The 17507-nt window shown below is 31.8% G+C and overlaps 1 protein-coding gene across 1 annotated transcript in view; it reads left to right on the top strand.

Moving 5' to 3' along the window:
• The window catches only part of LOC126829498 (uncharacterized), a 39025-nt gene that overhangs the window by 7557 nt on the left and 13961 nt on the right, over positions 1–17507 (top strand). The window contains exons 6-31 of the mRNA XM_056102857.1: positions 403–607; positions 1251–1391; positions 2055–2406; positions 2833–3136; positions 3708–3828; positions 4067–4297; positions 5007–5216; positions 5836–6110; positions 6519–6672; positions 6962–7189; positions 7604–7754; positions 8628–8911; positions 9192–9392; positions 9745–9883; positions 10259–10299; positions 10787–10925; positions 11083–11303; positions 12289–12453; positions 12937–13126; positions 13337–13585; positions 14151–14365; positions 14484–14592; positions 14740–14856; positions 15382–15517; positions 16284–16458; positions 17106–17370. Coding sequence (XP_055958832.1) covers positions 403–607; positions 1251–1391; positions 2055–2406; positions 2833–3136; positions 3708–3828; positions 4067–4297; positions 5007–5216; positions 5836–6110; positions 6519–6672; positions 6962–7189; positions 7604–7754; positions 8628–8911; positions 9192–9392; positions 9745–9883; positions 10259–10299; positions 10787–10925; positions 11083–11303; positions 12289–12453; positions 12937–13126; positions 13337–13585; positions 14151–14365; positions 14484–14592; positions 14740–14856; positions 15382–15517; positions 16284–16458; positions 17106–17370 — 5018 coding nt within the window. The remainder of the gene's footprint in view (positions 1–402; positions 608–1250; positions 1392–2054; positions 2407–2832; positions 3137–3707; positions 3829–4066; positions 4298–5006; positions 5217–5835; positions 6111–6518; positions 6673–6961; positions 7190–7603; positions 7755–8627; positions 8912–9191; positions 9393–9744; positions 9884–10258; positions 10300–10786; positions 10926–11082; positions 11304–12288; positions 12454–12936; positions 13127–13336; positions 13586–14150; positions 14366–14483; positions 14593–14739; positions 14857–15381; positions 15518–16283; positions 16459–17105; positions 17371–17507) is intronic.

Consider the following 17507-nt stretch of genomic DNA (forward strand, 5'->3'; position numbering starts at 1 on the left):
CAATTTGTTCAAGGTAAACCCTTACTTTGAATGGACTAGTTAGCATCAGGGCCCTTATTCACGAAAACTTAAACTAAGATAAAATCGAAATTTTAAGAAATACTGCAATTCGATTGGCTGACCAGTAAAATCAATTTGCATATATCCAGTGAAGTTGCAGTATTTCTTAAAATTTCGATTTTATCTTAGTTTAAGTTTTCGTGAATAAGGGCCCAGGAATAACTAGAAGCTAATCAAATTTTAATTATTTCTTATGAATACTTAATGGGCTGTGAGGAATTTTTTTTATTTTCTGGTAATTCAATTTTAAAAGAAATCTGTTACATCTTTATGATAAATTGAAAATAATGGTTTTTATTGTCAACTACTTTTACAATCCACTCTAATTTTCACCAATTCCAGGCTACAATTTTCAATGGTAGCTAACAATGGAGGTTTCATCAAGATTGAAAATAAAGAAACTAAATTGGTGGAAACAAGTTATCTTACAGGCTTATCTCAAACAAGCAGATTTAGCATAACCTTTGATACCGTTAATCCTTTCCATTGTAAACCTAAATTAGGCTGTACCAAAACCATGCTGACGGATGTAGATTTATCTCAATCTGTAAGTAAATGTTTTTATTCTAGCCCAGATGAAAAAGGACGCTAAAATGACCTGTATAGCATATTCAGTGATGCATTTTGTAAGATTTAGAGCATGCAAAATGAATATATTGAAAATTTCATTCAAATTACTTTATTCTGAGCAAAATTATCACTGTTTGAAGTTTTGGAAAGATGTGGCATAGTTTTTTTATTATCATAACAACGATACTTGTTATTCGAGACTCAGTCTGAATTTAATTTAAGTCATTAAATTGCAACCATGCTTTAATCCATTTAACCACCATCTGATGATCTTAGGGAGTTGATTTGAAGCTTGTCATGTGTATAAATGTTTAAATAATATTTTATATAACATTTGAAGCCAAAGTAAAGATCTGCATAGGCAGATTTAGCTCTTACATAATGCATCTTTAAAGCATATATTCAAATTTGTCTCCTAACTTTTTAGGCAGTCCATTAGTTCAACTACTACTATGCATTCTGAATTGGGATTAGTCTCAATTCAAACAAGTTTTGGGCAATGTTTATGTTGCCTTAGTTGTTCAGTAATTTATGATAAACTACATGAAGATTATTCATGTATTTAATCACAATCCTACTACACAAGAGTTTTAATCAAATCACTTATTTTGTATATTTAGAAAACTGTAAAGTTTTCATGGGATGGATGGAGTGACACTGATTCTGGATTAAAAGATTATGAATATGAACTATTTGAACTTCATCGTGTAGGTAATGAGCTTGGAACCAATCAAAGGATTTTAGATTCAAGAACAACTTCTGTGAGTAATATTTTTGATTAGTAAAAAATATTATCTATTAGTAGTACTTAGTGTGTAATATTTTGATTATTGAATTTTTTTTGCGATTATTAATTAATGTCTTTCTTTTATTAATTATAATATTGATTGTTTATTATATTTTGTTGTAGATTTGTATAATTTTTGTTCTACTTCTAAATTTATGTAATTGTTTTTCTAGATTTATATAATTTTTGTTCTAGATTTTTATCAAATTCTTATGAAACTTCTGAATCGTATTATGAGGATCCCAATTATTTTCATCGAAATCTTATTAATATTTTTAGAGTTATATGCCCCTTTTTACTGAAACCAGTCCACACGGCTTGCAATGCTTGTCAGCATGATAAAGGCTAGAGTTTTCTTCAGAAACTTGTATTATGATTAGATGAAGATCCTTATTTCTTTTCGTCAAAATCAGATTGATATGTCCCCTTTTGCTAAAACCTGTCCACACTGCTTGTAATGCTTGTCAACATAATAGAGGTCAGAATTTTGATCAGATTTTTCTGAAACTTTCAGGAAATTTATTTTCTGATAAGACAGGGATCCATATTTCTTTACAATAATTTAATGTCTTATTATATGTCATTGCCAGCTGTGGTAACATTATAGTCAATGTTATTTTCTTTTATTTGTATTTAGAAAAGTGTAGATATTACATTCCCTAAAACAGCAGTATATTCAGTTATTTTATCAGCCTATGATAAAGCTGGTAATTATAAGAAAGCCAGACGATTGGTTATATTTGATGACTCATCTTCTGTAACCACAACACAGGGAAGTGTTCTTAGAGCCACGTCTGCTCTTTCTTCTACCAATTACAAATGGCAGACTAATTTAAATTCTGTTACAATCAGTTGGACTAATAGATTTATCAACACTGTACATCACAATGGTCGGTTTCTAGCAGCAGTTAAATCTGAACCTGGTGTAGAGTCTCAATATGATGATAATGATGGATCAAGAACAACACAAGCTGTTGATAATGTTCAAGGTACATATTGTTAGCTTTTTATTGTGACACATCTTTGGTAAGATGGACGTACATGATCTAAAGTTTTTTTTTTTTTTAAAATTGAGTCCAAAAAAGTCACATGGAAGAACATTAATGAAAAAATTGAGTACAATAAATGTCTTATCCAGATTACATATATAGAAAGAAAATGTGTTTGCAAGTCGTGTCTGTTAACTGCTATGTATGGTCCCTTCTTAATTAGTCCAGTCACTGCTAAACTCCATTTTATTTTCATTTCATTTGCTATTTATGGTAACAAGGTTCATTTATTCATTTATAGATTTATGTTCCTAATAATTACTTTGTTAACAGTACTGTACAAGTTATTTCTGATTGGGTTTTTTTGGTGTCTTTTCTGGACATTGGTTCATTTATAATCCTTGTATATTTTCTTCACTCTTTTAGGTATTGTCAAATTCCTTACTGCTTTTAAAACGGATCATAAAGGTGGAAGCACCATGCTTGAGTTACCTAATAGTAGTTTTAAGGACATAGGAATAAAGCAAACAGTCACAATAACTCCAAATGTGAAAGATGGGGATACCTTGGCATATGCTGTAAGTGCTGTCGATATTGTGGGTAGATTCAGATTGGAAATGATATATGTTAACTTCGACAGTACAGCACCTGTAGTTGAAAATCTCTGGTTAACAAAAGGAAATGAGGTTGATCTGGCTGTTCATGGAGTTGAAGAGCTTGATAAATTAGTGTAAGTTCACATTGTTACTTTTGTTCATTTATTCTTTTATTGCCAATTGTTAGTATGAATATGTTGTCACTTTTGTATTCTATATTTGAAGGTACAGAATGTGTAATATTGACATTGTAAATGATATTTATACCTTTGTATTATATATTTAATAGTATATAATAATGGATTTTGACATTAACACAGTGATTGATATTATATATTTGTCTGTACAAATATAATGATATTGATGAGTACAAATTTTATAAACAATATAGTTTTTTCTCTCTGAGTGGGGAGCATGCATAGCCTATGTATACCCTCATCTCTATATCTTCATAAATAAAATCAAAGATATCTATGTGTATGTTCACCCATCACGCTTCATTGCCGCGATCCACCCAGCATGACCCTGTGAATGTTTTAGGCCATGATTTATGACGGTCAAACTTACAGATCTTAGGTATCCAGCTAGTAATAGATATGCATGATATTATCAATTAATAAAAGATTAAGTACATAGATTTTACAGTATAGAATGATTGATATATATTTTACAGTGTAAAATTATTGATATGTTTATATTTTACAGTATCGAATGGGTAGCCTATGATGATCATAGTGGTATAGAGACTGTTGAATGGAAGATATTAGATCATTTAACTCAAATTGAACATGGGTCACAACATGTTCCGCCACAAGGAGAAACTACGGTAACATAATAGTTAGAAACAATTAGATGAAAACATAAAGACTGTAAATCCCACGTTATTATTAAATCAAGTTAATTGATTCAGGGAATGACTACTAAAAGTAATATTGTTGATATTGTTTCATATCATGTCACAAAATGTATTGAAAATGTCTATTTAATGAAAATCTGTTGCTTTTGTATTTTCTACAAAATACAACAACTTAATCATTTCAGAAAAGTATTTTCCTATTTTCCAGAATATTCAAGAATGCCAGACTAAATATGCATCAGATGCTAGAGGACACAACTGTTACTGTATACCACTAGGCAGTTGTTACCATCGCCATTTTCAAATTAAACCAAGCACAACAACTACAGCTGGTGAAGGCATCTTAAACAATAAAAATGCTGGTACTCATGATCATGATTATCGTATTGTAATTACAGTGATGAACCAAGCTAAATTAAAAACAACAGTCACTAAAAAGGTTTGCATTCCATTAGATTCTTGAACCAGTGATCAACAGCAGTATTAGTAATTATTGTTGATTTTTATTGTTGGTCAAGGCCGTTTGCTTTTTCCTAAAATCAAAACCAACTTTTTAGCCATTGTTGCATCAGTTAATAATTTTGGTTCATTGTTTCATTAGCCTATGTAGTTCTCTTGCCTCCAAGAAAGGTCCACGAAGAGATTAAATAAATCTGTTCTATCAATCAATAAATTGAATTAACTTCCCTTTTTGCAGGGATATTACAATTCTTAAGATACATTAAGGCGAGATTAGATAAAGAGCTGGCAGTTCTTACTATAATAGTTAATGTAAAGGGAATTTGCTGAAAATTTCAGTCAAATTGATCCACTCTGAACCGAGAATTTAGCGATTGAATTTTCGACTAATCATTGATCATTACTAAAGTCGGTACGATAAAAAACATAGTCTCGATTATCCATTTCATGATTAAATCATGAATGAAAGTTAAGCAGCAAATCTGATCCTAATCCAGTAAATATTTGAGGCTAGGGATGACATCGAGAGTTGATTATGGTCTGGATAAGTTAGTTAATGTTTGATTAATAATTTAGATAACATTTCAGGCCTAAAGAAAGACCTGAAATAGGCAGATTTAGCTCTTGCATAATGTATGTTTAAAGAAAGATACATATATAAAGTAAATACCATTTTATGTTCCCTTCAGATAACAATTGATACTAGCCCACCTCATGAAGGACCTGTGCATGATGGAAAATATGGTACACCGGAAGTTGACTTTCAGCAAGATAGAAAAATATTTACCCACTGGGAAGGTTTCTTTGATAGAGAAAGTGGGGTTAAGTTCTATCAATATGGTTTTGGTAAAACTTGCTTAGATACAAGTAAATTTGCTTTGGATCTTGCAGGGAGAGATGTAAGTGCATGTAGATTTTTATCTGAAATCATAATAAAATTTCTGAAAAAAACTCATAAAAGAGAATATAGTCTCAAGATTAACTTCAAACATTTATAAAATTACAAACAACCATCAAATGAAATTAGCATAGACAGTTTCTGAACTCATATCCTGCTTTGTGCACAACTGCCTGCAGAGCAAAAAAGGGCCAGCATACAACTTGTAGCTTCGGTACAAAATCGGGCCATACTGAGAGCAAATAAAATAAAAGCAATATATAGAAAGAGAAAGCATCACAGTATTCTCAAAAAATTGTCAAAAACAGTGAAACTGAGTATATAACAGGAAAGCCAAGTAAATAATCTAAGAGAAAGCATAATGCTGATTGCAAACTGTGCCATAGAGCATATTTTACCCATAACAAAATTCACATCTGGTTCACTTCTTAGACTTAGACAAGGTAAGTTTCTATTCATTCGAATGATACGTAAAATCCACGGTTCTGTGTACAAATTTGTAGTAAATATGATAATGTATATCCTATGGCAGTTGGAATTTGAAAGGCTCCCTCTCACATGGTGAAAATAACCATAGAAGTTCATTTATTGTGTAACATATAAACTCTGTTTATGTACAGGATGTAAAACAGACTACAGCCACCCATGCCTCATGGACAGCACCATCTGATGGTAAATACTATATCACTGTGGTAGCTTATAACCGAGCTTTAGAAGTATCTAAACCAGTTTGTTCTGATGGAGTTGTTGTAGATAGAACATTGCCTACCATAAGGGAAATAGATATAGAAGGTGCTAGAATTAAAGGTGGTTTAATTAAAGAAAATAATCAAGTATCTTTCATATCAGACACTAGACGTAGATATCTACTTAAAGACCCGGATACGGCTTGTATGTAAGTATATTTTTTTACTTATACTGTGCAGGGGTTTGGAGAAATATTATTATATTTGAATTGAAAATTCAACATACTTTTGTTGAACCACAAGTATAACACCATTATTTTAAAATTGTCACAAGGAGAAAACCGTTATTTTAAAAATTTGATTCTAACGAACTGAACAGAGTTAACAAGAGGATGTTGCTCTGAAGTAAAATCAGGATTGGAGATCAATTTACAACCAATAATATGCAGCTAATACTAGTCTGGTTTGTAAAAGCATGACAAATTGACCGGGTAGCTGAAATCTTAATTATATGTTGATATAACCAAATACCTATGATTTATAAAGTGTCCTGTACATCTGTCAGGCCTTCTAGAGACAATAATAACAATGTGAACATCATCAATATATATTTTCAGGAATAAAGCACAAGGTGTAGAAGTTGCTGATTTGTTTCCCTATGAAAGATTTTCAAATGGGAGCATTCATCATTTCCCAGCAGAAATGTTCTGTTCAAAAGATCCTATGTCAAACTTATTTATGTACAAGATGTATCTGTCAATGCATTCTCATGTAAGTACAGATTGTGACATTGGTATGAATAATTTGCATGAATAAAGATCAATGACATTCATCATCTTTCTGGGACTGTACTTTATTTTATTACATATAGTCAATTACTGTTTAAATGATAATTAGTAATTTATATGGATATACACAGGACACACTTCTTTGTAACATATGTAATTACTTACTAAGCGACATTTGGACCATGATCATCTAGTATTTTTTCTCGTTGTCCACAAATGTCAACTGGTGTACATAGATTGACCATTATAGTTTAGATTTATTATCTTTTCAGATTTATGTTAATTGGACAGCTCAGGGTAGTCTGCAGAATATAGGAATTTATGACTATGAATTTGGTTTAGCGTCTTCTAGAAGTTCTGTATCTGCTCCTGATCTTCTGCCATTTACTTCCACCCATCATCATTCTTGGTACCAAGGTTACCATCCACAACTTAGTGATGGAACTGAATTCTACATCAGTATTAAAGCTACTAATAAAGCTGGTAAAGAGACAATCCGGGTTGGTTGAATTTTAAAAAAAATATAAATTGTTGATAGAATATAGTGTTGTAATGTACCGGTTTAATCTTTATTCAAAGTTATGTTGTGTCAATGTTCCGGTTTAATCTTTATTCAAAGTTATGTTGTGTCAATATTCCGGTTTAATCTTTATTCAAAGTTATGTTGTTTTAATGTTCTGGTTTAAAGTTATGTTGAGAATGACAACAAATTAATCTAAACCTGATCTTGAATATAATATTTCCAAATAAAAACAAGCCACATATAAATTCATGTTTTTATTTTGGTATCCCCATGTCTAAGAATACATACTGCAGATAATGCATATGAACAAGTGAATTGAAATAACATTGTAGTTTTTTTTTCATATTTTGTGTATAAAATGTCACTATATAAATTAAATACTTTCTTTCAGGTTCTAGGTCCAATTATTGTACATACTATTCCACCAACATTTAATGGGGAGGTAAACGTTAATTTTGAAAATGGGATACTCAAAGCTGATTGGTCAGGAGAAACTGTTTCTGATCCTGAATCAACACAACTAAAATTTACTGCTGCTGTTGGTAGGTTTATATATTCGGGTATTGGTTGGTTATCATGTCATTTGTTTTAAGCATCATATTTGTGGGACCCATACAACCTAAATGATTTATCTATGACAGTTGATCAAAAAGGTACTTTATTCTGAAAAACCTGATTACTGCCCAAAAATATGCTCTATTTGCTTGAAAATTCCCAATCTGATCAAAACACAGATCCTATTTCATTTCATTTTTTATAGTCCAAAATTTCATTTTACTTGTCTGTACTAAACTAGGATCTTGAAAGGTTGTTATCATTGACATGTTCTGGATGATGTGAGGGATTAGCCAATGAAACGGTCTGTTATGGTGAGCTTTTGGCATGAGGTGTACAGAACTGTGGGTAATGCTGATTGGTAAATCAAATGTCTGACATCATAGGATCAAAAGCCGCTCGTATGACCTCTTGACACAACCTCCCAAAACAACTAGTCAGATCTTCATGTAGTGTAGGCCATCGAAAGTATAAACAAACAGAACGAAATATAGATATGTATTTTAATCAGATTGGAAAATTCCCATTTTGGCACGAAAAATTGTGTCTGGTTATATTTGTGAATTCAGGGAATGTAAGCAGTTAGGGGATATGATACAGAGATCAAGGAGGTCTTTTTGGTGTCATTATTTTAATAATCACCAGTTATACAAGACATATAAGAATTTTTATACTTTTAACAAACAAAAAGTTTTTGGTTTGACTAGGTAACATAATTAACCCTAAAGGAGGATATCATTAAGATAGGAAAAAATTGTGTTTCCATTCTAGTCTATGAAATTAATCTGACAGCATATCCTCATGCAGATTCTTGAATCTAACTGTAACTCTTAGTTGATTTCATTGCTATAATGTTTCAGGGAGTTCAGACGGAGCTCAAGATGTATTACCTTATTCACCCTTAAAATCAGCTGGAAGCTGTAACCTAGCAACACCACCATCTTGTACAGGCTTTACTCTTGTTGATCTTCACTGGAATTTACATCACAGCTTTACCTACTATGTTTCTATAAGAGTAGAGAATATTGTCGGATTATACAGTGTGTTCACATCTAAACCATATGTTCATAATACCAGAAAACCAGCCACAGGAGTTGTGTTTGAAGTTGTCCAACCTGAAGAAACAGCGATATTTGGTGTTACTGTAAGTTTGACTCAATCAAATACACACGAAAAAATTTGAAAATATATAGAAGTATGTCATGTTATTTCTGAATCAGTATGTTAAACCCATTTCATTTCTTTTCATTATTTCTGAATTATTTATTTGTAAATTTATTCTGAAATGGGAGTGTTGAACAACATACAATGTACTTGTTTTAACATAATGTTTGATGATTTTTCGTATTTGCATGCTTCATTTTCTTAATTATAAAACATGAAAATGTGATATGTGATGTTTTGTTACATACTTGATATTAAAGGAATTGGAAGACAGTGATTTCCAGTTATCAACCAGTAAATTGACTGCTAGATGGTTTGGGTTTGAGTCTGATGATTTAGCCCAGCACATTACATACAGTGTTGGCATTGGGTCAAAACCATATTTTAGTGATATTGCAGAGGAAAATATTGGAATCAAAACAATGCATACATTCCGTGGAATTGGTCTTGAACTTCACAAGGTTGGTAAAGATGTAGAAGTTTGATATGCCCATATTTTAATGTGGTAGTATATTGTCATGACCCCTGTCTGGTCTTCTGTTCACAGTGATCGATTTTTGATGCCAACAGTTTTAGTTCTGCTCTAATTTAACACTTGAGGCCATAATCATAACCCAACCTCTTTAAAAGTCATACAGGTGACTTAACTATATAAGAGTTGTATATGTTGTCTGGTTACAACAGACCAGGGCTGTTTGATTTATAACATAAACTTTCAAAGCTGTGCTTATAAGAGACAGCAATTATCATTCAATCTTTTTGAATTGATGTAGATTACCTGAATATTTGTTATATCAATGAATTTATTTTTAGACATATTATGTAACAGTAACAGCTAAAAGTGATGCTGGAATGACAAAGGCATCATCAAATGGTATCACCATTGTTAAAAAAGATTCTGATCTGAGTACTACTGTTCAGATAAACGATGGTCCTGGTTGTAATCAACAAGGTAACTTAACATAACTTTACATCAAATCTATCCTTAATGTCTTAGATATTTTGGTCATGTGCACATTGCTTTTAAATTCAGTTTTTAGAAACTACCATTTAAAGAGCAATTGAGAATTATTTTTAATGCAATTACAATGTATTTTCTAAAAATACTGTGTTTTGACATTATGTACTAAAAAATATAAAACTGATTTGAAGCTAATAAAGTATGTCACAGGGATAGCTGATGAGACCCCCTTTTTTAAATGTCTGTACTACTGCCATTGGAAGTGTTCCTTTGTCCACAAACAGCTCTGTTATATAATTGATACTGTTGATTACCATTAAGATATGCACAAACTAGATTAATCTTTCATTTGTTTATTTTGATTAGATGATGAATTAGCCTGGCTGCCAAACCACCATGCACAACAGGTAAGATGACTTAATACATTAGTGATGTTAATGTCGATCCAGTTTTTTCTAAAGTTATAACTGATATGATATTATTGTAATTTGGAAAGTTATTCATTTAAACTAGAAAGCTTTTTTTTAGCATCATTGCTAAAGGTAATCATTTCTATTAATAGTAAGTGCATGACGACTGTACTACATAAAAAACCAAACTTGCGGACAAGACAAATTACACAGACATTGCAAGAAATAAACAACATATATCAAATCAAGTGAATTAATCAGGGAGTCAGCTGTAAGCATCCACTGAAGAGTAGAGTCCCAGGTCTGCAATGATACAGGCTTGACTCAAAATGAAAAACAAAAAAATGAATGATTTACCAGAAAAACGTAATAAAAATGATCAATGGCGATAGTTTGCCAGTTGATGTCATGAGTTATAATGTTAAAAATTTTAACAATAATAAAGGCGATAAACAAGTTAGTGTAGTAATTATAATTTTTGTAGATTGAAGGAAATTGTAAATCTGATATTGACTACCAGATATCAACCTCAATATACCTGGCACACTGGACGATATCAGATCAGTATCAACATATATATCCTGATGTTAAATGGACTTTACAAGTTAGACAGAAAAATACAGGTAAAGATAACTATTTTACCCTTAATACATTGTATTGTCTAGTAATTTCAAAGTTTGATGTTTAATTTAAGCAGATTTTTCTCTTTCGAATATCATTTTTACAAACAATCATTTACAATAAACTGAGATTAATTTGATTTGACATTTTGTTTAACAGATGATATATGGAGCAATGTACTTGATAAGAATTTTCTATCAAATTCTGGTCGAATCTCCCAGACAGTGACACTGGATTATTGTAAGACATATCGAAGTAGTGTGAAGTTCTGTTCAGGGGATGTTTGTTCTCAGCCTGTGGTCAGTAATGGTGTAACGATATTCAGTGAGCCAGATAAACCTAAAATGAAAGTAGACTACAAAAAGATACAAGGTTCACAGGTAACTTACATCAGGTTAAATTCTTTAAATAGAAATGAATGAAATGCTGTTTAACATCTTACTGTTCTGCTCAACTGGGCTAATGAAGACAGGCATTCGCCATACAATGGCCTACTCTTATATCGACATCCAAATGCCAAGGGATCTTTTACGTGCACTCCAATGTGTACACAGGACCACAGTGTTTTGTCCTATCCAAACAACTATATGTTGTCCTTTGCCAGGCCCACTGACCTGCACCACTGACCTTGGAGAACCACATCTGAAAATCCCTATGAACTTTCTTGGCCAATTTAGGGATTGAACACGGTACCTCCAGGTTAGCTAGCCAATGTCTTGCCAACTGAGCCACTGTGGTTCCCCCTTTGAATAAAAGGAACTATGGCAGTAGTGTTTCTTGATTTATTTTTTATTTCTTTAAACATACATTATGCAAGAGCTATATCTGCCTATTGCGTGTCTTTCTTTAGGCCTGAAATGTTATCTAAATTACTAATTAGACATTAATTAACTTATCCAGACCATAATGAACTCTCGATGTCATCGCTAGTCTGCGATATTTAGCAGATTAGAATACATTTTTTGAAAATAATTAAGTGTTAAAATGGATAATCGAGACTTTGTTTTTTATCATACCGACATTAGTAATGATGATTGAGGCTAGTCTAAAATTCAAACGCTAATATCTCGGTTCAGAGTGAAGCAATTTGACTGAAATTTTCAGCATATTTTGTTTTCATTATTTTTTTTAAACTATTATAGCGAGAACTGTCAGCTCTTTATCTAATCTTGCCTAATGCTCCTTTAATTCATGACATCCCTCATTTTCACATTGAATTGAGTTGTAGAACTCATGTTGTGTTGGATAGATGAATAATTTAAAAACTAGAAATATTGAATCTGTGTATAGTTTCATTTTCACTTTAAGGATATTGAAAAGTGTCAAAATCATAAAGATGATATTCCTGAAATTTTGGTTTTTTAGTTGGTAGTTGGCTTGACTTACCAGAGTAACACAGAGGATAAAGCTTGTTCCGTTGAATCTTCCATAGATAAATATATGTGGAGTTTAACAGATAATAAACACAGTAGTCACTTATTTACTAAATGGAACAAGGTGAATGGTGTTCAGAAGCTCAGTGAGACACAGGTAAAAGTCTATTTTATGCTAAAGAATATCATAATTTTTAGCTACATTTTAAAGTTGGATTATTTGGACATTGTATCAGGAACTTACCGCACAATTAGTAAATGGTAGCCACAGCTTTTGAAAAATATTACAATATCCCAGATAACTTCAAAGACATTATAAATACTCTACCTTGATGTTAAAAATGTTTTTTTTATTATGTACATGTAATTAAACACACATGAGTACAAAAGCCATCATGAAGTATGATGATTAGCTACCTTGCACACAAAGATAGAAAATTTATTATTTCTATATATGCTAAAGATACATAAAGATGGTGGTGTGAAATCAATAGTAACCAATGCAATCTCTAAATAGCTATAATTTGATTTAGAATTGATCAATTTGAATAATTTGAAGAACAAAATGCTTTTTTATCAAAAAGTAGTCTGTATTCAACCTTCATTGTGTTAAGATTTTAGATATCTTTTGTTGTCTTAGTTTCAGTTTACAATCAATTTAGATGGTGAAGTTGATTTTAGTGAATGTAGAAGATTAGCTATACGAATATTTAATAAAGCTGGTTTATCAACCATAATATCATCAGATATTAAAAACTGTTCAGCTATAGATCCTGTATTAATTACACCAGCTATTGTTATAGATGCTATAGGACAACCAGTAAATACAGGTAACTTTTTATGTCAAAATTATAATATTCATTCTTGTATGGGGTAATTAGGGCACCTAAATTAATATATGTTTACAAAAAATTTGTAGCTATATACTATATAATTTTGTTATCAACAATGACTATGAAACATAGACAGTAGATATGTCAAAGAAATGGGTGGGTGTTGAACTTGTGTTTACTCACATGCTCTTTCTGTTTTATTTGTAGACTATAACACCAATGCTATGGGAAGAAAGATTAAGTTAGAACTGAACGCAGCCTGGTTTAAACAAGATGTAGACTATACACCTTATAAAAATATTATATCTGCTGTATGGCCGACATTAAGACACCAAAATTATAAGTGGGGATTAATTGAAGATCAGTCTTTTTCAAGAGTAACACATTTTACAAGAAATTTGGTATCCATCAGGGATCCCTGTTCACACCCTTCTGTTTTAGTCTGTGGAGAAAGTGGTAAGATATTATTACCAGATGCCACATATTTATAATCACTCTACTGCAGCTAAACGTGTTGATTTTGATTAAATACCAAGTATTGGGCTAAAGTTTGGTTGTATCCTGGTTTACTTTAAAATTGTAATCATATTATTCTCTGCTAAGATATTTCCTTATTCACACAAATCTACCCACTTGTACAATATATATATATATATTACCATACCTATATTCACTCTACAGATAGTTAAGTAAGTTCTTGCCAGATCTTCAAATAATTTTCTGGAATAGTTAGTATTGAACTAAAAATAGTTCCGTCAAAAATACCTCAAGAGATATTGTCACTTACTAGTAATTGTAGTCACTCTATAGAATTTTGACCAATTTCCACATTGAACCATGATCAGTATTTATAGAACAGGCCCCTAATTCCAAAATATTGTTTATGCTAAAACAGTGAGAATCATGAGATGAAGTAACTTATTACAACATGGATAATAAAGCCACTTGAGGAATGTGTTACATTGTCCAGTCCCCAAGGCTTATTGAATATTATGTATGCTGAATTTTATTTCTCTTTTAGACAAGGAATTCATCAACATTTTCCCATTGGAAAGTCTAAAACATGGTCGTCGATATCATATCTGTATCCATGCAGAAGCTAAAAATACAACTCACGAGAAATGGCAAGAAGATCTAGCGGAAGTGAATGCTTGTAGTGATGGTATTACAGTAGATTTAACACCACCTACAGGGGGTCGAGTTTGGGTAGAAAATCTTAAAGACTTCAAATATCAGGTAACAAATTATTTTCATCAAGTTATTATAGAAAACTACAATGTCATCCGATCATGCTCTAGAAAAAAAATATGCATAGCCTATATCGTGACTAATTTTGTATTGATTTGTATTTTAGTCATCCAGCAGTGATGTAACTGTTTACTGGGATAATTTTATTGATGTAGAAGAAAATGGAGGAATAACTGTTCATCCCAGTGGAATTTCACAATACCATTTGTCTATAGGTATGCATTTCATAACCTTTTCATTTACTTCTGTTCATTTTGAAAGTAAAAATATAATATGTTCTTTAGAATATTTTAAGTCAATGACAATTAAATATGTTAGATTCTTTACCTGTAGATTTAATGATCTGATATATAATTGAACAGGTTCCGTTGAAGGAGGAGAAGATATTGTAACTAAACATAGTGTTGGCTTGATTAATCATAAAATATTCCACCATCTTTCTTTACAAAATGGCCACACTTATTATGTCACTATACAAGGTATGTATATATAGAAATTACAATAGAAAAATACTTAGACAATTCTGTCTTATATGAGATGCAATTCTGTCTTTTAAAATACAGTTATAAAATCCTAGATCTGAAAAAGAGTGGAGGTTTATGAATATAGGTTAGTCAATGGAGGCTTACCTCTTCGTTCAGTAAATGTAATCATCTCAAGGGCTTAATGACACTGAACAAATCTTTTTTGTTCACTGCCTTTTGAAGAAAGCAGGGGACTATTAAAATGTGTCTGTCCGTCCGTCCGTCCCACTTTCCTTGACTGTTCTGCTGTAAATAGGTACAACTATGATTAGATCAGTTTAAAAATGTGTCTGTCCGTCCGTCCCACTTTCCTTGACTGTTCTGCTGTAAATAGGTACAACTATGATTAGATCAGTTTAAAAATTTAACATTAATTACCTTAGAAAAGATTAAAAGGCACACATATATATGGCCATGAACATAAAATGAACAAAGCACAATAAAGATTACTATGATATTTTTTTTTGTTTTCATTTACAGCCACTGATTTTGTGAACAGAACGAAAACACTTTATTCTGAAGGATTTATTATTGATAATAGTCCACCATTATCAACCCACAAACCAATACAATTTACTAATACTTATATACAGTCGAATGATGTTTTATCTATGTGGTAATTATATATAAATATATACAATTTACTAGTACAAGCTAAAGACGCATTTTCTGTCTTACATGTAAAGAAGATACTAATCAAATGTATGTAACTAGGCTTAATTACCAGTAGGTGATAGTTTCAATCCCTGTGTTGGGGCGGGGCGGGGGGGGGGGATGGTCTAGTGGTTAACACGTGAAATCACAAGGTCTGTCATTGAGCCAAGTGGCATAGTTGCGATTCCCCACTTGAATGTGACAAGGAGTAGGGTCAACTGTCTAACCTCATGGGTCTTCTCTGTGTCCTCCTGTTCCCACCTACTGCGATAGACCCCTATACGCAAGTGAATTATTAAAATAAAATTGAACCATATGTTAGTCCTGAAGTGGACGTTAAACCTCATTTCTGTCTCTGTGTTGGCCAAAAAGTTCCTCCATTTTTCCAACCTCATTTCCCCGTGCTGATTGGTGTAAGGTGAAGGGCCTTGCAAAGACCAGCACCTAGTCGATGAGAGTCACATGTGTACTTGTTGGTGTGGTTGTCAAAGAACTCTTGACAGTTGGAATTTGATGGAGAGTAGAATTAACCACCACTGTCATGTCAAAATTGCCCCATTGCACCTTGTATGAAATATGCCTGTCTTTTCTAGTGTTCAAATAAATAGTATACATACAGTAAATCTTTATACAATTTATTTTATACAATGTATTTATTAAAATACAATTGATAAATATTTATAAAAATAGATTCCAAATAAACCAAGATTCAATGAATGTTTTTTCAGTTGGACTGGGTCATTCAAAGATATAGAAAGTGGTATAAGTCAATATAGGTGGGCAATAGGAAGTAGACCGGGTCACCAAGACATCACGAAATATACCACCACACCCAATGATTGTGCTGAAGCCAATGTAAACGGAATGCTCTTGGATGGTCATACCTACTTCGTTACTGTACAAGTATGTTGTATAATTAATGCTGTCTATGAAAACATAACTATACAATATGATATATATTTTTAGTGCACCATTCTATTAAAACCCCACTTCCATTTTATTATAGAGTTCTTTATATAGTCATAAAGTAATGGTAATTAATCATTAAATCAATTTCTAAAAATGAGAAGGCAATTGTAATGATTACATTTGAAAAATAATGTAATGAACTATGATTGGATAGAACTATATATATTATTGTGTATATAGACTAAAACATCAATCTTATTAAAATTGATGTCCATTACAGTTTGTTGATTTATCTATTGGGCTATATTGACATCTGACATATTAACTTGAAGACAATGTTCAGATCACATAAACTTATTGACCAATCAAATTGTCTGTATTGTTATACAAGGTTGCTCTTTATGAACCAAAGCTATATGAGTAAATCTGTTTGGGTTATAGTATGACTCATTGAAATGGAAGATCTGTCACTAGAAGTTATTAAATGAAATTAAAAACTAATTGTAATTAGATTGCCTACCTATGTGAATTGATATTCTCATACTTTGTATATATTATTTACCTTTTATTTATACTGTTTTGTCATCCAATCATTTCATTTGCAAATCATGAAGCACTGATGAAATTCAAAATATTTTCAGGCTATTAATGGTGCAGGATTATCTACTACAATTATATCACGGCCTGTAACAGTCGACGCAACACCACCTACTGTAGGACACGTGATTGATGTGCTAGACTCTGACGGAGATGATGTAGATTATATAACTAACCAATCACCACTCTCCGTTAGATGGCAAGGATTCCATGATCCCCATTCATCCATGAAATACTATACTGTTAAAGTTGGTACCTGTAATGATTGTGATGACATCATTCCTGAAATAAAAACGGGAACATCTCAGTGTAAGAAATAACTTTTTTTAAACTAGTACCTGTTTATTTTCCATATTCAAATTCTGAAGACCTACACTTAGGATAGACAATATTTTAATCTGCACAGGTATTTTCCAGTCTAAAGAATTTAAAACAACTGATTTAAA

Source organism: Patella vulgata, chromosome 8, assembly GCF_932274485.2.
Source record: "Patella vulgata chromosome 8, xgPatVulg1.2, whole genome shotgun sequence".
Lineage (NCBI taxonomy): Eukaryota > Metazoa > Mollusca > Gastropoda > Patellidae > Patella > Patella vulgata.